General features: G+C 38.6%; 1 protein-coding gene across 4 annotated transcripts in view; it reads left to right on the top strand.

Annotated features, from left to right (window-relative positions):
• The window catches only part of STAG1 (STAG1 cohesin complex component), a 401388-nt gene that overhangs the window by 279716 nt on the left and 93848 nt on the right, over positions 1–27824 (top strand). For all 4 annotated transcript variants that reach the window (XM_057738186.1, XM_057738184.1, XM_057738185.1 and 1 more), the window contains 2 exons: positions 23535–23633; positions 24148–24227. In XM_057738186.1, coding sequence (XP_057594169.1) covers positions 23535–23633; positions 24148–24227 — 179 coding nt within the window. The remainder of the gene's footprint in view (positions 1–23534; positions 23634–24147; positions 24228–27824) is intronic.

Here is a 27824-nt window from a genome sequence, read left to right as displayed (position 1 = left end):
TTTTGTATGGTTGTGTTTTTATTGTTGTGTCAAGGTATTTTTTTAACTTCCTTTTTTGATTTCCTTGTTGACCCATTGGTTTTTTAGTAGCATGTTATTTAGTCTCCCGGTAATCGTTTGTTTTTTTTTTTTCTCTCGTTTCTTTTCCTGTTGTTGATTTCTAGTTTCAGGCCGTTGTGGCCAGAGAAGATGCTTGAAGTAATTTCTTTACTCTTAAATTTGTTGAGGTGAGTTTTCTGCCCTAGGATGTGGTCAATTCTAGAGAATGTTCCATGTGCACTTGAAAAGAATGTATGTTTTGTTTTTTTTGGATGTAGTGACCTGAAAATATCAATTAAGTCTAACTGTTCTATTGTATCATTTAGGACCTCTGTTGCTGTATTGATTCTGTTTGAAAGATCTGTCCATTGATGTGAATGGGGCGTTAAAATCTCCTAATATTATATTATTATTCCTATTGATTTCTCCCTTTATGTCTGTTAGCATTTGTTTTATGTATTTGGATGCTCATATATTAGGTGCATATATCTTTTTTTAAAATTATTATTTATTTATTTTATTGGCTGTTGGGTCTTTTTTGCTGTGCACAGGCTTTCTTTTAGTTGCGGTGAGTTGGGGGCTACTCTTCGTTCTGGTGTGCGGGCTCCTCATTGCCGTGGCTTCTCTTGCTGTGGAGCATGGGCTCTAGGTGCGTGGGCTTCAGTATTTGCAGCAGATGGGCTCAATAGTTGTGGCTCACAGGCTCTAAAGCACAGGCTCAATAGTTGTGGCACACGGGCTTAGTTGCTCTGTGGCATGTGGGATCTTGCAGGCCCAGGGATCAAACCCGTGTCCCCTGCATTGGCAGGCGGATTCTTAACCACTGCACCACCTAGGAAGCCCTAGGTGCATATATCTTGAGTGTAAAATCCTCTTATTGTATTGATGCTTTTATCATTATATAGTGTCCTTCTTTGTCTTTCTTTATAGCCTTTGCTTTAAAGTCTACTTTGTCTGATATGGGTATTGCAACTTCCACTTTCTTCTCATTACCGTTTGCATGAAATATATTTTACCATCCCCTTACTTTCAATCTGTGTGTGTCCTTTGCCCTAAGGTGAGTCTCTTGTAGGCAGAATATAGTAGGCTCTCTTTTTTTTAATCCAGTCTGCCACTCTATGTCTTTTGATTGGAATGTTCAGCCCATTGGTATTTAAGGTGTTTATTGATACATATGTATTTTTATTGCCATTTCAAACCTGTATCTGCTTGCTTTAGACTGATAGTCATATAGGTTCAAACACATTCTAAAAAAAGAAGTCTTCATTTTCTACTCTCCTTCCCCACATTTTATGATTTTGATGATCCTTTTTATATCTTCATGTTTATCCTTTTGTTGTTCCTGTGTTTATCATTGCTTTTGCAAATAGGTTTCTTTTTTCTTTTTGATTTGTATACTGGCTACTTTATGTGATTTACTTTCCAGTTTTGATTTCCTCCTTCTTATTTCTTCTTGCTCCTTTTCTGTTTAGAGCTGACCTTTCAATATTGCTTTTAGGATAGGTTTAATATTAGTTTTCTTTTAGTTTTTGCTTGTCTGAGAAATTCTTTATTTCTCCTACTATTCTAAATGATCATCTTGCTGGGTAGAGTATTCTAGGTTGCAGATTTTTCTCTTTCAAGACTTTGAATATATTTTGCCACTCCTTTCTGGCCTGCAGTATTTCTGTAGAGAAATCAGCTGAAAGTCTTATGGGGGTTCCCTTGTAAAGAACTCTTTGTTTTTCCCTTGCTGCCTTTAGAATTCTCTGTATATCTTTTGTCATATTATTATGTCTTGTTGTAGTACTGTTTGTGTTCATCTTGTTTGGGACCCTCTGCTTCTTATATCTGGATATCTGTTTCCTTCTTTAGGTTTGGGAAATTTTCAGCTATAATTTCTTCAAATACATTTTCTTATTTGTTTATTTATTTATTTATTTGGTTGCGCTGGATCTTAGTTGCGGCAGGCGGGCTCCTTAGTTGCAGCTCATGGGCTTCTTAACTGTGGCATGTGAACTTTTAGTTGTGGCATTCATGGGATCTAGTTCCCTGACCAGGGATCAGACCCAGGCCCCCTGCCTTAGGAGCTTAGAGTCTTAACCACTGCGCCACCAGGGAAGTCCCTCTTCCAATACATTTTCAATCACCTTTTCTCTTTCTTCCCCTTTTGGAATTTCTTGTATGCATAAATTGGCCTGCTTTATATTATCCTGTTGGTCTCTTATATTGCTTTGTTTTGTTTTGTTTTTTCATTTGTCTTTCTGTCTTCTGTTTTGATTGGGTAATTCCCATTAGTCTATCTTCCAGGTCACTTATTCTTTCTTCTGTATCATTCATTCTGCTCTTCCTTGCTGTAAGCTCAGCTTTCGTCTCAGCAAAGGAATTTTCTAATTTTTCTTGCCTCCTCCTTATAGTTTCTACTTCCTCTTTACAGCAATCTGTACTTCTTTTGACAGGTTTTCTTAATTCCTTCAGTATTTTCATTACCTCCTTTTTGAACTCGGTGTCTGTTAGACTGAAGAGGTCTGTTTCATTGTTTGTTCCTTCAGGGGAATTTTCTTTGGTTTTTTAACTGAGAGTGATTCCTCTGCTTTTTCTTTTTGCTTATACTTCTGTTACTCTGTGAGTTTAGGAGAAACAATTATCTGCTGTGGTCTTGGAAAGCTATTTATAAGCGGGAGCATCCTTGTGTTGTAGCTTGTGTGGATTTAATATTTGTTTGATGTGAGGGCTGTTTTTGGTTTGGATGCTTGCTATCTCTTTCCTCAGTATGTGCTGGCTGTATCCCCTTGATAGGCGGTGTGCAGGTGCACACTCCCAGGGAGGAGGGGGCAGCAGTTGGCTCCCTGTCATGGGTCCCTCCACAGCGGTGGCAGCATCCCCAGGGAAGTTGGCCCCAGATCGTGGGACCCTTGGCAGTGGTGGGCCACACTGGCTTCTGGGAAGTGGGGGCAGTTACCTGCACCCCCACTCACAGGACACTGCAGCAGCGGCAGCAATAGCAGCAATCCATTGAAGCCCCTGGAGTCCCAAGGTGGCAGCCACAGCTCACGCCTACCCCTGGAACTCATGTAGGTGGTGCCCTGCCACCTGTGAGCATGTGAAGAAAGAAGCTCCTATAGCAGGCCTGCCGCTCTCCTTGTGCACCCACCAACAATGGTCCCTTGCCTCTTTGGCAGGCCCAGGCTTCTTCCCAGACTCCCTCAGTTGTGGCACACTGCACCCTATTCCCCTCAGGCTGTCTTCATGCAGCCATCCCCAGTCCTCTCCCTGGGGTCTGACCTCCAAAGTCCCAGCCTCAGTACCCAGCCCCCAGCTGCCCCAGTGGGTGAGCTGACAAATGTCTCAGGCTGGGGAATGCCAGTCGGCACTGACCCTCTATGCAGGTCTCTCTTCGCTTTGCCCTCCACACCCTCTCCTCCAAGGCCCCCTCTGTCCCTGCCAGTGAGGCGACTTCCCAATTTGCAAAAGCCTTTACTCTTTCATAGCTCCCTCCCAGGGGCACAGTTCCCATCCCAGTTCTTTTCTCTCTTTTTTTTTTCTGTTATCTTTTGCCCTACCCAGTTACATGGAGATTTTCATGCCCTTTTGGGAGTCTGAAGTCTTCTGCCAGCATTCAGTAGGTGTTCTGTGAGAGTCATTCCGCATGTAGACGTATTTTTGATGTATCTGTGGGGAGAAAGTGAGCTCCACGTCTTACTCCTCCACTATCTTGAGCTGGTCCCCCGAGCATTTATTTTTTGAATAGTAGTGTGCTAAGTATTATCAAAGATGTTTAGAAAACCACAGAATTACATAAGTTATAATGAAAGTTTCAAAGGGAATTTTACAGGCTATTTTTGCTGTAAGAGAGTTCAGAGTGTAGGGAGATTATCACAAGTTGGTTGGTCAGTTTCACAGTTACTAATTTTTAGTTGATGATTAAAAGGGATTCATATTTCCCTCCTCATTTGATGGAAAATGCACTTAGTATGTACATAGTGAATTTTTTTTCCTGAATATTTGTTTTCCCCAGCAATTTAGATTCTTTTCTGTACACTAATAAATCCCAAACTCGGTTTTGTTTTCTTTCATCAATCCTCATGTGGTATTGGGGACCTTTACATCTAAGCCTCATATCAGATACATCCAATTAAATTTTACTGCAGTGTGAGAGATTATAGAATTACACCTTGTGCCCTCATGCAGGCATATCCACATTACTAAATCCAAGAAGACAAACTTTTTAGTAGGAATAAGTCTAAAGTCTTTGATTTTTATTCACCACTACTACCATACCAGTCTTCCTCCTCTCCTCACCTCTCTAATAGAGTGTTCTACTATATTTCAGTGACAGTAACAATTACCAGTTTTAACAGAACTTACGTATGTCCACAAGTTCTGGGGAAAACAGCGATCTGATGTGGCTTATCAAAAAACAACCATCATTGTAAAATAAATCACTAAACTGTGTGTTTGTAGAAACCCTCTGTCCAGATAAAGGAAGAGGTAGGTTTCTGTTGTACGTTGTTGATAGAATAATTTAAGGAGTAGTGTTTTTGATAGACTGAATTTATAACCTCCCCTATGATCTCCAATTCCTTTACTTAGAAAAGGGTATAGGTATTAAATATTTATTTCTAAACTTTCTTTTTTGTCATTCCTTTTCTAATCACCTTGTACTTTTTTTCTCTGAAGACTAAAGTAATTTCCTTTCTCTCCTTTTAATCATCTGGTTGAAACTGCTCATGGTATAGGCTGTGGCCTGTGTCTTCAGACTCATCTTATGCCTTTTCAAATGGGCTGTTAAAATTTCTTCTCTCTTTTATTTTTGAGATTACATATTAATTATCAATTGTGTTTTCCCATTTTTATTGAAATATAATTGACACAACATTTTGTTAGTTTAAGGTGTACAATGTAATGATTTGATATTCTTTCTGTCTTTATTTTTAATTTTTATTTTCAGCTGCATTGGATCTTTGTTGCTTTGCTTGGGCTTTCTCTAGTTGTGGCAAGCGGAGGGCTGCTCTTTGCTGCAGTGCACAAACTTCTCATTGTGGCAGCTTCTCCTGTCATGTAGTACAGGCTCTAGGCACCCGGGCTTCAGTAGTTGGCTCACAGGGGCCCTGCAGCACGTAGGCTTCAGCAGTTGTGGCGCATGGGCTGTAGGGCCCACAGGCTTCAGTAGTTGTGGCGCTCGAGCTCAGTAGTTGTGGCTTGCAGGCTCTAGAGTACAGGCTCAGTAGTTGTGGTACACAGGCTTAGTTGCTCTGCGGCATGTGGGATCTTCCCCGACCAGGGATCAAACCTGTGTCCCCTGCATTGGCAGGTGAATTCTTAACCACTGCACCACCAGGGGAGTCCCTGTCTTGATTTTAGAATATTGGAGTTTATAACCTAATCTATCCTCCTAAAAATAAGACAGACTTTTTCTTAATACTGCCAATTTGTGTAAGTTCCAAAGTATAAGTTTTGGTTAGCAGAAAGACAATCTCTAACAGCTAAAGGAGTTATAAGAAACTCAGTTTGTCTTTCTCTTGACCAAAACTTATTTCTAAATTCCTACCCATTGATTTTAGTTCTGACATTGAGTTTGACAGAGTTGGTCTGATTTAAATACAGCTTTAGGTAATCTTTGTGCTCTGGACTGTTTTACTGTCTTTTTGTATTTATGCTCATTATACTAGATTACCTTTCTCTGTGCTTTCCAGTTTGTAAATCTGACTCTGTACTGTTTTTACTTTTAGCTTATGTGTGCAGTTTTTCTACTTTCTTGCATGTGCTTGATTGCTTATATCAAAATCTCTCAGTGCTTTGGTGGGATTTATTTTCAGTTAGTCCATTTCATTTCCTCATCTTTATGTTCACTCATACCTTATTCAGTTTCTCTTAAGTTTACCAGAAACCTTGTAGCTCTGTATATGTCAAGCAAATAATATCCATTGCCTGTCACCAGAAGTAGAAGTTGAAACACTTTGCCTACTACATACTGATCACCAAAGAAAACACAACACAGTCAAGCTTGGATGGAACAATGCTTTATTCACATGGAGAAGGGACAGTCCAAGATCAGTTTCAGTAGTGTGTCAGTCCCCCATGGTCCAGCTGTCAACACAGACCAGTTGCCCTGCATGCGCTCTTGTCGTGTCACAGAACTAAGGACCCTCTTCCCTCCCCTCAGGGACAGATTTAGTAGTGGGGTTGTCCAGGTGCCATATGATGCGCACACTTAAGCAGAACAAAAGAAAATACACTGAGTCTAAAATGGGAATGATATTCCTACACAAGGTGATAAACCCAACACAGTCCATGAAGACTCTTATCACTTGATAAGGATGTGTTCCAGGGCCAAAGCCTATTCTTACACAGCCAAGTAGGGGGTCAAAACACTGTGTAGAGGAGACTGCCTTTCCCAACAGTATACCCCTCACCCCTGCTCGGCCACTGACATGGCAGATAAAGCATGTCAAATCACCCACCCCAAACTTGAAGGCGGAATTGGGTCCACCAGGGTCCCAAAACAATCTGTTTGGATGTGGATTGCTCATAGAGCCTCCCTGTCATTAGGAAACAGCACTTTACCAGGGCCATTAGGAGAGCCTGCGCAAGAAAACAATCAAGCCTCCCTAGAGGATGGTCTTCAACCTGGATTAAGCCAGTTAAAGAGGTCAAAAAGTGAGCCTGGGGAGACTGAATGTACGGCTGATAACCATCCCTCCTGAACATGAATATTCATCAGCTCAGTTTTTAACTTCCCAAAATTGTTAATGTATACATGGTAAGAAATGCTGACAATAACACAAACAGCGCCGTGTTCTGCCAGCAGATAATTGAGGGCTATTTGGTTATCCATCAGCACCTTGACTACTGAGTTCAGTGAGTCTTGTTGGCTTGAATGGCTTGGGCAGTAGTGTTAGCTATTTCTGCCATGGTTAAGGACAGGCTGTACACCATTTTCTTCTGGGGCCTGCATACCTATGCCCAGTATTAGAATTTGGGTAGCAGAATGAAACCAGCGGTTAGGTTAGTCTGTCTTCCCAGGAGAATTCTGTGAGCCACTATGGGGTATCTCAGCAGAGGGGGTCCTTTCAAGCGCTCTTTGCAGTTGCTGACATGGAGATTGGGCCTTAGAACTCTGAGGCAACAATCCTTCCCCTGGAGGCAGACATTCTGTTGCTTCTTGGGGTCCACAGAGACATATATAACCCAGAGGGGTACAGGTGACAGCTGTCAGGGATTTGTTCTCATAATGCTGACTAGTCCAGTTATGTATAGCCTTGACCTGCTTTTACCATGTGGTTGCAGGGAGAAAAAAGTTACATACTGGGCATCCAAGTCCAAAATGTCAATATAGATTGATAGTAAGCATTCTTGTTCAGAGATTTTTTTCTGTCACATCATAGTTAATGTTAAAGCAAGGGACTCTGGAGTATGCCTGCATCTGGGCCTGTGTCAAAGGAGTTGACCCAGCTATTTGACCCATTGACAACTCGAGGAAGTTCTGAGCAGTTTTGTATCAGCCAGACTATTACAGTGGGAATGCTGAACAAGAAAGAATTCATTCTGTGATGACAAATCCAGCATTGTTTAAATTTGCTTCCTCTGACAATGGCTGTTGTTGTAACAGGCACAGCAGATGATTCTGTAGGAATGAAAAGAGGGAAGATTAATGTTTCCACTCCTCTCCCACTTCATGAATCTTCTCAGGGCAGGGCTACTTTGGTCTATTGCTTGTGATACTAGCTGCCGTGGTATTGCAACCCAAGCTGTCCCAAGCCTGATGTTACCTCCTCTGTGGGCACCAAATGCCCTTATGGCTTGACACAAATTTTTTGGCCTCATTTGACCCGTCTAGGAAGGACTGCACAAATTTGACATGTCTGATAATGTCACCCACATGATTTTAAGGGTCACTGTGTCCAGAACTACTAGAAGGACCCTCACTAGTACCCTGATACTCCTTGGTTTCGTCTCCTACCTTTGTGGTATCCCATAGAAGGGAGGTGCCCAAGGAAAGCATCACATCCAGACTAGAGTCAAGGGGCCCTGTCTGAAGTACAGTAGTAGCCAGAACTACAGATTGCCCCAAAGACATACACTCCAAGGGGAAAAAAGAAAAAGAATGATTGGAGTGTTGAGATTGTGATTTTGGAGGCACAGCCTAAGCACATGGCTGCCTAGTCCACTTCCACCACAACCAAACTCAGTATTTTCCAACATGTGTTGCAGTGCCTTGTTTCCCTTGCACTGGAGTGTTTAGTAGCCATAGTCCATGAGAGTATGCCAATTTTTGTCTTGCTTGGGCGGTGAAGGACATTCCTTGGTCAGAGTGCAGTCCCATGGGGTATCCAAAAATATCACATAGGTTTTATTCAAGAGCAGCTGTGGTAGTTTCAGCATCCACATGCCAGACTGGAATAGTAATACCATAAGCTGACTAGGCATTTTGGCAGTGAGGCATCATCTTTACCTGTGACTGATGGTCAGGAACTTGATATGAACAATCTGCCAGACCCAGGCAAGTCCCAGTCCTTGGTTAATGTGTCCCAGTTCTTCTCTCTGGATGATTTGAGTATATTGACAAGAATCACAAGATTGTACTACATCCTTAGACTTCTAGGTCATCTTTTGGGCTCTGGCCCATTTTTGCATCTGAAGTGGACTCCTTTTTTCCATAGATGTACCCAACAAGCAATCGTTGCAGCCCTCTGTGCACAAACTTGATTGGCACATGAGTTCCATTTATGTTTTTATTTTTAAAGGTCCTTTTGCAAACACAAGCATTTGGTCCTTTGCAAAAACATGCTACTAAAAGAAAAACTAAAAAGTTTTTTTAAAAAAAGAGTCAATGATGTAATTAAAGAGGAAAATTAGAAAATACCTCAAGGCAAATGAAAATAAAAATTCAACTTGCCAAAATCTATGGAATACAGAAAAGCAGCTCTCAGAGGGACGTTTATAGTGTTACAGGCCTACAAGAAACAAGAAAAATCTCAAACAACCTAACCTGCCATCTAAAGGAGTTAGAACAAAGCACAAAGTCAGTAGGAGGAAGGAAATAATAAAGATCAGAGAGGAAATATATAAAATAGAGATCCTCCCCCTCACCCAAAAAAAAAAAAAAAAAAAGAAAACAATAGAAAAGATAAATGAAGCCAAGAGCTGGTTTTTTGCAAGTGTGAACAAGATTGGTAATCCTTTAGCCAGGCTCATTAAGAAAAAAAGAGAACCTAAGTAAACAAAGGATAAAGAAGATGTGGCATATATATACAATGGAATATTACTCAGCTATAAAAAGGGATGAGATGGAGCTATATGTAATGAGGTGGATAGAACTACAGTCTGTCATACAGAGTGAAGTAAGTCAGAAAGAGAAGGACAAATATTGTATGCTAACTCACATATACGGAATCTAAAAATAGTACTGATGAACTCAATGACAAGAACAAGGACGCAGATACAGAGAATGGACTGGAGAACTCGAGGTTTGGGAGGGGGCAGGGGATGAAGAGGAAGCTGAGACGAAGCGAGGGAAGCTGAGATGAAGCGAGAGAGTAGTACAGACATATATATACTACCAACTGTAAAATAGATAGTCAGTGGGAAGTTGTTGTATAACAAAGGGAGTCCAACTCGAGGATGGAAGATGCCTTAGAGGACTGGGGCGGGGAGGGTGGGGGGGAGTCAAGGAAGGGAGGGAATACGGGGATATGTGTATAAAAACAGATGATTGAACTTGGTGTACCCCCCAAAAAAATAATAAGTAAATAAATAAAATTTTAAAAAACAACAACAACAAAAAAAAAGAAATGAAAGAGGAGAAATTACCACAGATATCACAGAAATACAAAAAACTTATAAAAGAATATTATGAACAGTTACATGCCAACCAACTGGAAACCTAGAAAAAAAAAGTGGATAAATTTCTAGAAACAGAATCTTCCAAGACTGAAGCTGGAATAAATAATCTGCTCAGAGCAATCACTAATAGGGAAATGGAATTAGTAATCAAAAAACTCCTAGCAAATAAGAGTCCAAGACCGGATGGCTTCGCAGAGGAATTCCACCAAACACGTAAAGAAGAGCTACTACTTATCCTTTTCAAACTGTTCCAAAAAGTTGAATAACACTTCTGAATTCATTCCATGAGGCCACCATTACCCTAATACAAAAACCAGACAAAGATACTACAAAACAAAAAAGAAAATAGCAGACCAATATCTCTGATGAATATAGATGCAGAAATTCTCGACAAAATATTAGCAAACCTAATTCAACAATATACATAAAGGATCGTACAACATGATCAACTGGGATTTATTATAGGGATGCAAGGATGGTTTAATATCTGCAGATCAATTAATGTGATACACCACATTAACAAAATGGAGACTATAACCACATCATCATTTCAATAAACATAGAAAAAGCATTTGACAAATTTCAACATCTATTTATGATAAACAATCTCATCAAAACTGATATCATGGAAGCATACGTTAACATAATATAGGCTATTTATGACAAACCCAGAGGTGACTCATACTCAGTGGTGATGAATCAGGAATCAGGATGAATCAAGAATGCCCACTCTTGCTACTTCCATTTAACATAGTACTGGAAGTCCTAGCCACGGGAATTAGACAAGAAAAAGAAATAAAAGGCATCTAAATTGGAAAGGAAGAAATAAAACTGTCACTATTTGTAGATAGCATGATACTATATATAGAATATTTACACTACCAGCTGTAAAATAGCTAGCTAGTGGGAAGTTGCTGTATAACAAAAGGAGATCAACTTCATGAGAGATGCCTTGGAGGGCCAGGATGGGGAGGGTGGGGGGGAGTCACGGGAGGGAGGGGATATGGGGATATGTGTGTAGATGCAGCTGATTCACTTTGGTGTACCTCAGAGATGGGTACAAGAGTGTAAAGCAAATATATTCCAATAAAGAGTTAAAAAAAAATGTACACCCACATACTATTAGAACTAACAAATGAAATTAGTGAAGTTGCACGACACAAGATTGATATACATGCTTTTCTAAATACTAGTAATGTACTCTCAGAAAGAGAAAGCACGAAAACAGTCCCATTTAAAGTTGCATCAAATGGAAGAGGTTAGAAAGTCCAGGGAAAAACCCACACACCTGTGGTCACCTAATCTATGACAAAGGAGGCAAGAATATACAATGGAGAAAAAAACAATCTCTTCAGTAAGTGGTGCTGGGGAAACTGGACAGCTACATGTAAAAGAATGAAATTAGAACATTTTTTCACACCATATACAAAAATAAATTCAAAATGGCTTAACGACCCAAATATAAGACCTGAAACCATAAGACTCCTAGAAGAAAACATAGGCAGGGCACTCTGACATACATTGTAGCAATATTTTTTTGAGTCTGTCTCCTAAGGCAAAGGAAACAAAAGCAAAAACAAACAAATGCAACCTAATTAAACTTAAAAAGTTTTTGCAGAGCTTTTAAGCAAAGGAGACCATCAAGAAAATGAAAAGACAACCTACTGAATGGGAAAAAATATTTGCAAATGATGTGACAGATAAGGAGTTAATACCCAAAATATATAAACAGCTCATACAACTCAATATCAAAAAACCAAACAACCTGATTTTAAAATGGGCAGAGACCTGAATAGACATTTCCAAAGAAGACATACAGATGGCAAACAGGCACATAAAAAGATGCTCAATATTGCTAATCACCATAGAAATGCAAATCAAAACCACTGTGAGATATCATCTCACACCTGTCAAAATGGCCATCATTGAAAATACCACAGGTGGGCCTTCCTTGGCAGTCCAGTGGTTAAGACTTTGCCTTTTAATGCAGGGGGTGCACGTTCAACCCCTGGTTAGGGAGCTAAGATCCCACATGCCTCGGGGCCAAAAGCCAAAACATAAAACAGGAGCAGTATTGTAACAAATTCAATAAAGACTTTAAAAAATGGTCCACATCAAAGAATCTTTAAAACAAAAATACCATAATCAACAAATGTTGTCAAGAATGTGGAGAAAATGAAACGCTTATACACTGTTGGTAGGAATATAAGTTGGTACAGCCACTATGAAAAACGGAATGAAGGTGTCTCGAAAAACTAAAAATAGAACTACCATGTGATGTAGCAGTTCTACTCCTAGTTTTATGTCAAGAAAATGAAAACATTAATTTGAAAAGATATGTGCACTCTGGTGTTGGTAACAGTATTAATCTACAATAGCCAAGATATGGAAGAAACCTAAGTGTTCATCAACAGATGAATGGATAAAGAAGATGTGGTATATATACATTGTATGTATATGTATACACATACATACATACAGTGGAATATCACTCAGCGATGTAATAGAATGCAATTTTGCCATTTACAACAATGTGGTTGGACCTGGAGGGTATTATGCCTAGTGAAATAAATCAGACAGAAAAAGACAAACACTTATATGTTATGTCTAAAAAACTTATATGTTATGTCTAAAAAATGAAATGAATATAGCTAAACAAACAGACTTACAGATATAGGGAACGAGCTAGTGGTTACCTGTGGGGAGAGCTAAGTGGGGAGGGCCAGGATAGGGGTAGGGGATTAAGAGGCACAAACTACCATGTATGAAATAAATAAGCTACAAGGATATACTGTACAATACAGGAAATATAGCCAATATTTTATAACTTTAAGTGGAGGATAAATCTATAAAATGTTGAATCCATGTATTGTACATCTGAAACTAATATAGTGTTATAAATCAGCTATACTTCAGTAAAAATTTAAAAATAAAAGATCCTTTGCCATAAGTGTCTACATAAGTGACACATGTTTTTTTCTTCCCAGGGAGCAAGCTGCTGCCATAGTTCTTTTCTCTATACAAGGGATCCATTAATAGTCCAGTCTTCTAGTTGCCATTTGGCTGACCAGATAGCTAGGTCATTGGCAACAGTCCATTTGTTGGTGAAAAATGTATCAAGGAATGGTAATAGGGCTCGCCTCCACAGTGCAGAGCTTGGCTTATTGGAGTGCCCACACCTGACAGTCAAAAGATGACTATCCACTGGTTCAGATGGTGCCTGCAACCCAGTAGACCTTATCTGCCTTAATTTTCACTGAGCTGTCAGTAAACCATGCCATAATGTCATCTTTGAATCTTGGACCATAGGAATTGCACCTGCTGTGCCTAGGGCCTGCACTTTATTTGGATTTATAGTCAAATTGGCACTAATCTTTCTGTCAGTGACTTAAGTGCAGCACATAGCCACCATGTCATTAGCAGCATTGTAGTCATGTCACTAATATAAGGGATGACTAAAATTTCTGTGAGCACTTGGGCTTATTGAAGATCAAGCCCTGCCATCTGGTAGCATGTTGCAGGAGAATTTAGGTATCTTGGCAGGAGTACGATAAAAGTATATTGTAGGCTGTTCAGTGTGAACAAAAATTGGTCGTGATTTCATTCTGCCAAGGGATTAAGTAGAACACATTAGCCAGATCAACAGCATACTTGTTTCCCTTATGGGTTGCACTGTCTCAGTGATGGTGATGATATCAGAAACTACTAGGGCAAAAGTGCAAACTTCCACACTTATGCTTTGATAATCTGTCAACCTCCAAACTCTGGAGGCCTTCCTTACTGGCCAGATTGGGCTGCTTGTATTGTCTTGAATTAACAGAATGATGTGCTTTTCCCCACCATAGATTTAGTATATTTGTTGAACAATGCACCATGATTCAGGCAGCTCTGGAGTTAGCTAGGAATGCACCTGACCCATTGTGCTTGAATTTGTCCCTGTTGTGGTACATACCCCTTGATGCAGTGGTGGTGTTCAGTACTGTACACAGCCAAAACGTTAATTCCTATTCTGTACTCAGTGGTAGGAACCAGGATCATCAGCAGCTGAAACAGTCCAAAGGTTCTCATCTACAAACACATGTGAACTTGTCTTCCATGGGTAACTACATTCTTCCCAGAGCTACTATTTTAATCCTACATCTGTGAGGACCTGGGATTATTGTCATTTGGGCACCAGTATGCAAAGGCCCCATAATAGTTTGACTGTCCTCCCCCCCCCCCACCTTTTCACTTCTATCCCACCAGAGGCATAGGGCCTGTGGTCCCCAATGGGACCCCATTCCTAACTGTGTTTTTCAGCCCTAGACACGTAAGTCTGCAGTACCCCTTTACCAAACAGATGCACCAGCCAGGCTGCATGAGACTCCCCTGGCTCCTGTTCGTATCCGTCCTTCAGTTTCCATATTTCACTCTCAAAGGAGGAGTTCAATACTTTCGTTTTCACCAATGCCATAGGTGTTTTTGCATTGAGTGAAACAGGTTTTATTTGAGGCCTGTGAGCCACCTGAATCAGGTAAAGTTTCCTGCATGGCACCCCTTTACTTCTCTCAGACATCATTTGTGACCCTTAAAACACCTTGAGAGTTGGGGGGGCAAAATGGGAGCACAAAGGTGACCAGGAGCACAGAGTATTGTTTCCCTATACTTTTTAGGACCCATTTCACATTTCTACCCTCATGCATTGTACCAGCTTTTCCCTGTTGATAGGGAAATTTTCAGTATCCCTGTTTATCCACATATGGTCAGAGAGAGGCCAGCACCTCAGCCAGTTCATCACCACCCCCCACCCCACCCCCAGCCCCGAGCCAGCCGACTAACGCTTTCATTCTGTCATGCCATGGTGTTTTTTATTGGCAACTTTGTCTCTTGGTAAGGGAGTATTCCAAGCCTAAGGCCCATTCTTATGCAGCCAAGTGGAGGTCTAAAGACTACATAAACAAGACTCCCTTTCAAATCGTACATAACAATGTCCCTCTCAAGATTACTTCTCTTACCAAGTGAAAAGGAGGGGGGCGGTGATAAAAGGAAACTTTTGGAGGTGATGAGTATGTATATTGCCTTGATTATAATAGAACCATATGTATATGCACATGTCCAAATGCATCAGACTTGAAGTTTTTTGCATGTCAATTATGTCTCAAGAAAATTGTCAAAAAAAATAACAAAGACTATCTTCTTTCTACTCCCTTCACCCTGCCACATACAAACACATCTACTCTTACAGGCCTCCTGAATTTGATTCATTTTAACTTTTTCAGAGTGTTCCCATTGTGGTGTTCATATTATACATATGCATTTTGGTTTTTTGTTGTTGTTTGGTTTTTTGTTTTGTTTTGGCTGCATTGGGTCTTCATTGCTGCACATGGGCTTTCTCTAGTTGCAGCAAGCAGGGGCTTCTCTTGTTGTGGAGCACAGGCTCTAGGCATGTGTGTTTCAGTAGCTGTGGCATGTGGGCTCTGTAGTTGTGGCTTGCAGGCTCTAGAGCACAGGCTCAGTAGTTGTGGCGCATGGACCTAGTTGTTCTGTGGCATGTGGAATCTTCCCAGACTAGGGCTTGAACCAATGTCCCCTGCATTGGCAGACAGATTCTTAACCATTGCACCACCAGGGAAGGCCCCATATGCGTTTTAATAACAATCAGCATTTTCTCCTAGAAGCATGAAAATTGTCCCTGTAAATGATTAAATCATGCCATTATGTTACACAATACTTTTTATAGCTCTTAACATTTTTTTTCAAAAAAAATTTTGCTAAAGTGTTGATAGGTTACTGTCTCTGACAAATATGCCCAGCCCACTCAAGTGCTAAAGGAACTTCTCTAAGTAGGAAACACAAGAAAAGGAAAACACCTACAAATACAAACCCAAAACAATTCAGAAAATGGTAATTGGAACACACATGTCAATAATCACCTTAAATGTAAATGGATTCAATGCTCCAACCAAAAGACATAGACTGGCTGAATGGATACAAAAACAAGACCCTTCTATATGCTGCCTACAAGAAACCCACTTCAGACCAAGGGACACATATAGACTGAAAGGAAAGGGATGGAAAAAGATATTCCATGCAAAGGGAAGTCAAAAGAAAGCTGGAGTAGCAATACTCATATCAGACAAATTAGACTTTAAAGACTATTAAAAGAGACAAGGAAGGACACTACATAATGATCAAGGGATCCATTCAAGAAGAACATATCACAATGATAAATATCTATGCCCCCAACATAGGAGCACCTCAATACATAAGGCAAATGCTGACAGCTATAAAAGGGGACATCGACAGTAACACAATAATAGTGGGAGACATGAACACCCCACTTACATCAATGGACAGATCATCCAAACAGAAAATCAATAAAGACACACAAGCTTTAAATGACACATTAGACCATCTCGACTTAATTGATATTTATAGGACATTCCATCCAAAAACGACAGACTACACTTTCTTCTCAAGTGCACACGGAACATTTTCCAGGATAGATCACATCTTGGGTCATAAATCAAACCTCAGCAAATTCAAGAAAATTGAAATCATATCAAGCATCTTCTCAGACCACAATGCCATGAGACTAGATATCAATTACAGGAAAAAAACGGCAAAAATTACAAACACATGGAGGCTAAACATTTCACTCTTAAACAACCAAGGAATCACTATAGAAATCAAAGAGGAGATCAAAAAATATCTAGAAACAAATGACAACGAAAACACAACAACCCAAAACCTATGGGATGCAGCAAAAGCAGTACTAAGAGGGAAGTTTATTAGCAATACAGTCCTACCTTAAGAAACAAGAAAATGATCGAATAAACAACCTAACCTTACACCTAAAACAACTAGAGAAAGAAGAACAAAGAAACCCCAAAGTGAGCAGAAGGAAAGAAATCATAAAGATCAGAGCAGAAATAAATGAAAAAGAAAGGAAGAAAACCATAGCAAAAATAAATAAAACTAAAAGCTGGTTCTTTGAGAAGATTAACAAAATTGATAAACCATTAGCCAGACTCATCAAGAAAAAAAGGGAGAAGATGCAAATCAACAGAATTAGAAATGAAAAAGGAGAAGTAACAACGGACACCTTAGAAATACAAAACATCATGAGAGACTACTACAAGCAACTATATGCCAATCAATTGGATAACCTGGAAGAAATGGATACATTCTTAGAAAAATACATTCTTCCAAGACTGAACCAGGAAGAAATAGAAACCATGAACAGACCAATCACAAGTACGGAAATTGAGGCAGTGATTAAAAATCTCCCAACTCACAGAAGCCCAGGACCAGATGGGTTCATGGGCGAATTCTATCAAACATTTCGAGAAGAGCTAACACCTATCCTTCTCAAACTCTTCCAAAATATTGCAGAAGGCGGAACACTCCCAAACTCATTCTACGAGGCCACCATCACCCTGATACCAAAACCAGGCAAAGATGTCACAAAAAAAGAAAACTACAGACCAATATCACTGATGAATATAGATGCAAAAATCCTCAACAAAATACTAGCTAACAGACTCCAACAGCACATTAAAAAAATCATACACTATGATCAAGTGGGGTTTATCCCTGGGATGCAAGGATTCTTCAATATACGCAAATCAATCAACGTGATACATCATATCAACAACTTGAAGGATAAAAACCATATGATCATTTCAATAGATGCAGAAAAAGCTTTTGACAAAGTTCAACATCCATTTATGATAAAAGCTCTCCAGAAAATGGGCATAGAAGGAAATTACTTCAACATAATAAAAACCATATATGAAAAACCAAAAGCCAACATCATTCTCAATGGGGAAAAACTGGAAGAATTCCCTCTAAGAACAGGAACAAGACAAGGGTGTCCACTCTCACCATTATTATTCAACATAGTTTTGGAAGTTTTAGCCACAGCAATCAGAGGAGAAAAAGAAATAAAAGGAATCCAAATTGGAAAAGAAGAAGTCAAATTGTCACTCTTTGCAGATGATATGATATTATATATAGAAAACCCCAAAGACTCTACCAGAAAACTGCTAGCACTCATTGATGAGTTTAGTAAAGTAGCAGGATACAAAATGAATGCACAGAAATCTCTTGCATTCCTATACACTAACAACAGAAGAGCAGAAAGAGACATTAAGGAAACTCTCCCATTCACCACTGCAACCAAAAGAATCAAATACCTAGGAATAAACCTGCCTAAGGAGGCAAAAGATCTGTATGCAGAAAACTTGAAGACAACACAAACAGATGGAGGAAATCAAAGACGACACAAACAGATGGAGGGACATACCATGTTCCTGGATTGGAAGAATCAACATCGTGAAAATGACTGTACTACCCAAAGCAATTTACAGATTCAGTGCAATCCCAATCAAATTACCAACGGCATTTTTCACAGAACTAGAGCAAGAAATCTTACGATTTGTATGGAAACGCAAAAGACCCCGAATAGCCAAAGCAATCTTGAGAAGGAAAAATGGAGTTGGTGGAATCAGGCTTCCTGACTTCAAACTATACTACAAGGCCATAGTGATCAAGACAGTATGGTACTGGCACAAAAAGAGAAAGGAAGATCAATGGAACAGAATAGAGAACTCAGAAGTAAGCCCAAACACATATGGGCACCTTATCTTTGACAAAGGAGGCACGAGTATACAATGGAAAAAAAGACAGCCTCTTCAATAAGTGGTGCTGGGAAAATTGGACAGCAACATGTAAAAGAATGAAATTAGAACACTTCCTAACACCATACACAAAAATAAACTCCAAATGGATTAAAGACCTACATGGAAGGCCAGACACTATCAAACTCCTAGAGGAAAACTTAGGCAGAACACTCTATGACATCCATCAAAGCAAGATCCTTTTTGACCTACCTCCTAGAATCATGGAAATAAAATCACAAATAAACAAATGGGACCTCATGAAATTTAAAAGCTTTTGCACAGCAAAAGAAACCATAAACAAGACTAAAAGGCAACCCTCAGAATGGGAAAAAATAATTGCCTGTGAAACAACGGACAAAGGATTAACCCCCAAAATATACAAGCAGCTCATGCAGCTTAATATCAAACAAGCAAATAACCCAATCCACAAATGGGCGGAATACCTAAATAGACATTTCTCCAAAGAAGACATACAGGTGGCCGACAAACACATGAAAAGATGCTCAACATCACTAATCGTAAGAGAAATGCAAGTCAAAGCCACAATGAGGTATCACCTCACACCAATCAGAATGGCCATCATCACAAAATCTGGAAACAACAAATGTTGGAGAGGGTGTGGAGAAAAGGGAACTCTCCTGCACTGTTGGTGGGACTGTAAGTTGGTACAGCCACTATGGAAAACTATTTGGAGGTTCCTTAAAAAACTACAAATAGAACTTCCATATGATCCAGTAATCCCACTGCTGGGCATATACCCAAAGAAAACCATAATCCCGAAAGAAACTTGTACCATAATGTTTATTGCAGCACTATTTACAATAGCCAGGACATGGAAGCAACCTAAATGCCCATCAACAAATGAATGGATAAAGAAGATGTGGCATATATATACAATGGAATATTACTCAGCTATAAAAAGGGATGAGATGGAGCTATATGTAATGAGGTGGATAGACCTAGAGTCTGTCATACAGAGTGAAGTAAGTCAGAAAGAGAAGGACAAATATTGTATGCTAACTCACATATACGGAATCTGAAAATGGTACTGATGAACTCAGTGACAAGAACAAGGATGCAGATACAGAGAACGGACTGGAGAACTCGAGGTATGAGAGGGGCCGGGGGATGAAGGGGAAACTGAGCCGAAGCGAGAGAGTAGCACAGACATATATATACTACCAACTGTAAAATAGATAGTCAGTGGGAAGTTGTTGTATACCAAAGGGAGTCCAACTCGAGGATGGAAGATGCCTTGGAGGACTGGGGCGGGGAGGGTGGGGGGGACTCGAGGCGGGGGAAGTCAAGGAAGGGAGGGAATACGGGGATATGTGTATAAAAACAGATGATTGAACTTGGTGTACCCCCAAAAAAAATAATAAAAAAAAAAAGTTGATAGGTTACTGTCTCTGACAAATATGCCCAGCCCACTCCAACAATAAATTATTTTTCTGTTTCTTTTTTGTTTTTTGTTTTCTTATTTTTATAGTTATTCATTCAAAAATATTTATTGAGCAGCAGCTGTAGGTTAAGCACTGCGTTAAATAGTATTCAGATCTGAATAAGATTTTGTGTAATAGGAAAACAGCAAAGCATTTAGGTTCTGTAATAGAAATAATTTCAGAGGGTAGTAGAGCTCCAAAATAGAGAAATTGCCAAAAATACAAGTGGATTTTTCATCTGTTATTGTTAAATTATTTAAGTTCCTGTAATGTAATCAGGCCATGTTATAGGTAAAGAACCAAGATTTTAGACAAGAAGTAGTTGATTGGGAGGCATCACTGGACAAGGTGTAAATAAAACTCAGTTAATGTCTTTATTATACCTATATTTTGCTGTGTGAACTTGAATGGATGGAGTAATTTCATCTTTTTTGGCCTTATTTTCAAATCTAGAGTCAGAAGTAAGGAAACTTCTTACATGCTATCTTACATCTGGGGTTATGATTTTACTTTGAGTCAGCCGTGTTTAGTCTTTTGCTTATCTATTGTTGATCTCTTGTGATTATAGATACACATTACATAATACTTTTGTTGACTTTCCACATCTTTCTTCCAAGAATACCATATTTTGTGAGCTATCTCCATAGATCCCCATGGGCTGCTCTTCAGCATTGCTGCCCATTGTAATTGTTTTGCATCTGCTAGTTAGGTAATGCTACCTTATCTCTGCTATCCTGTGATCTCATCATCTTCATTGTACTGGAAACCAAATTCTGTTTGGGTATCTCTTATTGCCAGCGCTAGCCTACAGAACACAGCCATTGTGGAATTTCTCAGTAATGCCTGTGCCGCCATCACCAGTCTTTTCTTTATTCCCTTGATAAACAGTATTCTCTGAGCCCTCCGGAGGAACATACTCAAGTAGTAGGTCTTCTGAGTTTATACAATAGATCCTTTATGACATGCTTACTTCACTGTGTTTTGAATGCCTTTCTTCACAGTCTGCCACAACGATTCTCAGATCTCTTTTTTCATTAATATGAACCATTGTGTTTTCCAGGACTCATCCAGCAATGCATTAGGTCATTTCCATGAGCCTTAAATCCTGAGGCAAGGGAGAGTGCCCCATATCCAAAAACTGTCTCTTACCCTGTTTGATATTCCCATTCCCAGTCCAGTACCCTCAGCGACCACTCTTTTGGTTCTTACTGATTTAAATTGGCCCATTCCTGCAGCACTTATAGCATATAATCCTTCTCCTCCTTTAGCAGACCCAGTACTTCCCCATTTGGGCCATGCTGAAATTTGACCTTAGCTTGTGGCCACCAGGGAAGGTTGGTATAGAGCATGAGGAGGGGTAGTAACATTGTCCTTAAGGTACTTGCTTTACTTGAGGTTTCCATATAGTCAAAGGAAAGTGTGGGTGGAGGAGGCATGTTGTACTCTAACAGGGGAACATGAGACTTATTTGCAGGCCCATGATTTCATGGGAAACTTGAAGTTAAGGTTCTCAGCTGCATCCACCGGTTATTCTTTCAACTTGCACTTGTTTCCTATATGGCCCTGATTTTGACATAGACTTGCATGGGAGGCAGAGTCTCTTAAATTCTGCCCCCCTTAAAATTGAGTTCTGGGTCTGGTTTTCAACATAATGAGCTCTTTATCTACAGGAGATAAGGGTCTCTTTAATGGTTGCCAGTTGTTGATTTAAACTGGTGATTAATTAGCCCGTCATTCTCTCTCTTCAGCATCTCAGTGACAGCCACCCAATTCCATAGTCCTTTTAGTTATTATTTACCCTCATCCCTCAAATGCTTGACATGTTGTACAAGTTAAGTGCACATCTCCATTCCCCCACAAGTGAATTAGCAAACAGCTGCTATTCTGTCAGATTATCATTAACTTCACTTACAACCAGTAATTGGGTCCTTCCTCATAGTAGTCCTTTCTCCAGGTGATCCAAGAATTCCATCATTGAAGTCTGCTTCTTAGGACCACTCTTGATACCAACTGTTTAGGTCACATTCCCTAGAAGCGCAGCCTTAGTCAGAGATTTTTGTGTTAGTGATACATTGAGGTTTGTATTCTCGAGAGAAGCCTGTAAGAAAGTGAGGAATATAGGATAAAGCAGGAGACACATCAGCGGAAGTGTGGTTTCAGAAGAAATTTTGTCTGAGCATCATCTCAGAAGGAACTTTGAAGAATAAATTGCACCGCAGAGGTTGTCCTGTCTTGAGGCAAGGAGGCTGGGCTCTTTTACCCTCCTCTATCATTCCCCTCTGGCCTCATCCTGAAGGAGGGAAAGGGTGTGGACAGGAGAGGCAAGGTAGAGCATAGGAATCTTTGTACCAGGTGGTTCTTTTCAGCCATGGTCAATTCTCCAGAGAAAGATGCAGATAAACGCCATCAGCTGTCAGTACAGGAGGAAGCAGGAAGATTAGCCTTGTATACTAAGATTTGTACATCTGAGCAGGGCATCAAAAGCATCTACCACAGGTACCTCCTATGTGCTAGAGACTTTACCAACAAGCATTATCTCATTCAGTGGTGTGCTAGAGTTACCTTGAATCAGCTTTCAAGAGAGTGGTTATGCACATCCATTCACTTACAAGAGTTCAGTATCATTGGTAGCTTGAAATTGGCCATGGAGGGAGTAATCACATCACAGAAATCTGCAGGTGCAACAATTCAGGGCCCCATCCCCCAAAGCTGTTTGTTAAAACTTTTACCAGCATACCACCCCTGCATTCAAATCTTGTAACAGCCTTATGAAGTCAGTATCATATTTTGTAAATGAGAAAACTGAGTATTAGAGTGATGAATATACTTGCCATCTCTCATGTAGCTAATAAGCTATAGAATTGGAAACATAGCTTTGTCTGATTCCAAAACTTGGACTCCTTCTGTTACAGCATGTTGCTTTTTGAACATAGAAACTTCATTCTCTTTTGAATTGTTTGAGAGTTGGCTAAATTTCTGTATAACCCTGAATGTACTTTGATCACCAACATCATCTACTCCAAGTTAATGATTTTGTTATATTTCCCTGGTAAATAGCAGCCCCAGGACACATCACTCTATCATTTTGCCTCTGTTTTAAACATTCTTCCCTTTATCGTAAGTTTTCCTAACTGCTCTTTCTGGAATGTAAAAGGTATCCAGTAAATATTTGTTAAGTGAATAAATGATGGCCCTTTAATATGAAATTAGATTTTTCTACAGGAAGAACAAATTAGCATACCCTTCTTTAGTTAAACTCATAGATTAAAAATTCTCTAAAAGTGCCACAATATAATGTGGGAAATACTTCATTTTGAACCAGAATTGATACACATTTGAAAAAGGTGTAGCTTACTCTCAAGTAACTGAGGGTTTTTTAGTGCATTTTTAATTAAATGTAAGTGCAATACAGTGGCTTGGTTCCACTTTACGTTGAATTACAATATGAAGTAAATTGAATGATTAAGCTGAAAATGACTTTAGTTTTCATATAGACTTGAAAATCTTCAACTTTTGTGGCATGGAATTGACTGCTTCTGTTGTGTTTTTACTTGTATTTCTGAAGCAAGGAGAAGTCAGGCTGAAGTGTTTGAAAGCTCTACAAAGTCTGTATACCAATAGAGAATTATTCCCCAAATTGGAGCTATTCACTAACCGATTCAAGGTAAGAATGCTTAGCTTATTTTCTTTTTCACTTTAAAAATGCTCATTATAGCTAGTTTAGCAAATGACATTACCTTAACAAGTGTTTAGTTCATGTTCTTTACTGTGTATTCTTTAAATGAACCTGTACTAAATAGATAAATCTCTGCTTTACAGAAGACATTACCAACATGAGTTCTTGTTCTTTACCTTTGTTCATTACCTAGAAAGGCTTTCTGCTTAAAATATGATTTTCTTCATAGACAGCTTTTTATTAATTTTGCAAGGTAAGGTTTGTCTCTTTGTTAGAGAATGCCAGTTGACGTAAAAGATTTTACATTATAAACGTTTATAACACCTGCTGTGTGTACATAGATCTATGATATGGTTTCAAGTGTAAAACTTTCCACTTGATCTAATCATCCTTAGACTAATCTATCATTAGTCTTCCATGAACTCCCCCAAAGACATTACCCCAGATCTGTCTCATCTTTACTTTCCATTCATGCTTAGTTTGATTTATAACTTTTTTTCAGGATCGCATTGTGTCAATGACACTTGATAAGGAATATGATGTTGCTGTGGAAGCTATTCGATTGGTTACTCTGATACTTCAGTAAGTATAATATTTTAATTTAATCTGTTACTATATTAATGTTTTTTTCCCAGCATTACTGATATACTTCACATATATAACCCTAATATATATTCTTATTACTTTAGGTTTTACTTTCACATTTTACGGTTAGGTTTGAAACAAAATGTTTTGTTTTCTCTTTGTTTTTTATTTTGAATATTGTCTATTTCCTCTACATAAAAGTTCTTTTATGCAGTTCAGAGGAAGTATCAGTGAAGTAACATACCTTTCTGTTTAAAGAGAGAAAGAAAGAGAGAAGGCGTCAAAGGGATAGGCTTTTCAAATAGGCTTCTTTGGAATGGTATAGAAGTAGGAGAAAGGAAATAAGACATTTAAATTGTGTCATTAATATGATAAAGATTTTAAAATAGGAGTATTTAGTTTCATCTATAGAGCTTTGACTAAAGACTAGGAAGAATCTATATGAGAGAATGCAAGTCCTAGCAAAGTCATTACAAATCCTCCCTTCCCCACATTATGATGCTATATCTGTCATACAGCAAACATCACGTATGCCAGGGTCTATTGTTTTAATCTCTTTTTACCTCTTTCTGCTCTAGTACCATATTCTTTATTATTGTGGCTTTATACTCTGGTATATGTTGTATGTTATAAATATGGCCTCTTGCTGGTTTGTTCCTTCTTCTCTGCTACTTGTGGGTTACTTTTTCTTCTTTATGAATTTTTAAAGTACTTTTGTCTAATTCCTCAGAAACTTTGGCTGGGAGTTTAAATATTAGAACTGCATTTCGGGACTTCCCTGGCGGTTCAGTGGTTAAGACTCTGAGCTTCCAATGCAGGGGGCCTGGGTTCAATCCCTGGTGGGGGATTGAATCTCCTAAATTTATGATAAATTTAGGAGGAATGGAATTTTTTACAATTATATATCATTTATACATGAAAATGATGTATTCCTTTATTCAAATCTCATTAGGTCTTTTATATAAGGTTTAAATTTTTTTGTAAAGGTATTGCCCATTATTTACTAGGTTAATTCTTAAATACTTTATGGTTTTGTTGTTATATGATTAGTATTTAGTGTTAAAAATATTTTCAACTTAGTTATTGCTAAGGCAAAGAAACCTTTAATTTTTATGTTGGTCTTTTATGTGCAGCCTGTTAGAACTTTTATCCACGTTGATGGTTTGATTGTATTGAATTTACTATGCAGATTATTATATGATCTGCAAACAATTTCAGTTCTTTTTTCTCCTTTTCTTACCTTAAAACTTTTGTTTCATTCTCTTGTCTAATTCCATTAGCCAGGACTTTGAGCACTATGAAAGTGTCACTGATGGTGGATTTTTTTTGTTCTTGTTCTAGGAAGGCATCTAAAGTTCTTTGTTTCTGCAACTTCTCAGATATGTTTTTGATATGATAAAAGTTCTTTTGTATTCTCAGTTTTCTGGGATTTTCTTTTCATACACTGATGAGCCTGGAATGAAGTTGGTAGATTTGTCTAATGGTAAACCACCCATGCATTTCTAGAATAAATCCTGTTTGAACATGACATATTTGTTCACATTGTATTTTATTTAAATGCAGTGTTATATTTAATATCTTATTTAGGATTTTCACATCTGTATTGTGTGTAAATTTGATATAATTTTTTCTGTTCTTTATCCAACTTTGAAATCAAGGTTTTATATATATACTGTTTGTAAAATATCTTCAGTAGTTGCTCACCCTTTTTCTGTCCTGAAATAAATTTTCTGTGACAGAGATTAATTCCTCCTTAAAATTTTGAGAGAATTCTTTTTGTTAAAGCCGTGTCAATTCTAAGTTTCTTTTGAGGAGAAGGTCTTTGATTACCATTTCTACTTCTTCAGTGGTTGTGTGTCTTAAGTTAACTTCTTGCATTAATTTTGGCTTTTCATAAGCTTTTTAAAATATATCAGTTTTATCACAGTTTTCAACTTTGTTTTATAGTTTATATTTTTATTCATAAAACTTTACTATTTCTTTAGTTATTTCTCTTTTTCATCATTCATTTTATTTGTATCCTCTTTTTCTTGATTAGTCATGCCAGCGGTTTGTCCACCCTACTGTTCTTTTCAAAGAACTAGCTTCTTTTAGCTATTTGTTTCTTGTTTTTGAATAGTCATATTTTAAGTAATGAATATACCTTTAAGTACTACTTTACTAGTCTCCTAAAAATTTGGACATAGAATATTTTCATAGATAATCAATGATAAGTATTTTGATTACCTTTATGATTTTCAGTTTAATCATGGATTATTTGGTAGTAATTTTTGTTCTCCCTGGATCAGATTGTTTAAAGCTGTTCTTTCTATTTTATTGTAGTATTTGAGAGCATGTTCTGAGTGTTTCGGTCAGTTTTCTGAATTTTCTAAGTATGTTTAAAAACAGTACATATCTATGTTGTGTATATAGTTATGTATTTATATTCATTACTCTGAATTTATTTAGTATCATTCAGGTTATCTATACCTTTGCTTATTTTTGTCTGCTTTTTCAGAAGGATTTGTTAAAGTCTTCAACTACTACTGTTCATTTATCTTTCCATATAGGTTGTTGCTTGGTACACTTCAGAGTATATTGATCAGTACCTCTCTATTCATGATTTGTACATCTTCTGGTAGTATTCACTTTATCCTTACATCTCATTCTTCCTTGTCATTTATGAAGAATTTTTTCCTTTTCAATTCTATTTTAAAATATTAGGCCCCCTCGTTATAGTTTACTTGTAAATTTCACAAGCTTTTCAATGTCTTTCCCTTGAACAAAAAATACCCACATTCCACCCACTCATCTTTTTCATTGGAATTGTCTAGAGTTTAAAATCTATTGTTAAGGATTACTTTTTACTTTTGTGTGTGTGTGTGCTTTGTTTTTTTAATTTAGTTTCAATAATTGCTCATTTAGACAGGAGTAAACTTTGCTGTGATATTACTTCTCCCCTTACTTCCAAGAAGAGTAATTCTCTCATAGACTCCTCCAATATTATCTTTTCGAGCTAATTTACTTCCTTTAAAGAGTATTTTCAAACCATCATATCTTATTCAAAAAGTATAATTATGGCCCTCCAACTGTGTCAGGTGACATAATTCGTTAGATACATTGGTCCTTTTATGGATTCCTCAGAGAGCTCTCCCTGTTGCAGGAGAGGGAGATGTCATCCTGGGACCCACAGAAATCCTTAGGATGGACCTCCAAGTGATGGTCCTTGGCTTCCCGCAGGAAAGAATTCAGAAGCTAACCATAGTAAAGGGAAAGCAGGTTTATGTAGAGAGATACACATTCTGTAGGCAGAATGCAGCCCCAGGATACAGGGTCCTCTGGGAAAGTGAGATCCACCTAGGGGCATGGGATCATAGGTTTTTATGGGTTAAGTAATTTCATAAGCTAATGAGTAGGAGGAATATTCTTGCTTTTTCAGGGAAGGGTGGGGATTTCCCAAGAATTGGGCCACTGCCTACTTTTCGGCCTTTTATGGTCCTCCTTAGAACTGTCTTGGTGTTAAGAGCGTGTGATTTTTAGTATTTCAATGAAAGTATAATGACTATTCTCAAAGTCACCTTGGTTTCAGCTGGTTCTAGCCTGTCCAGCATCCCA

This window comes from Hippopotamus amphibius, chromosome 6 (assembly GCF_030028045.1).
Source record: "Hippopotamus amphibius kiboko isolate mHipAmp2 chromosome 6, mHipAmp2.hap2, whole genome shotgun sequence".
Lineage (NCBI taxonomy): Eukaryota > Metazoa > Chordata > Mammalia > Artiodactyla > Hippopotamidae > Hippopotamus > Hippopotamus amphibius.
Note: the sequence above shows the minus strand (reverse complement) of the source record. Positions and strands in the feature narration are given on the sequence as shown.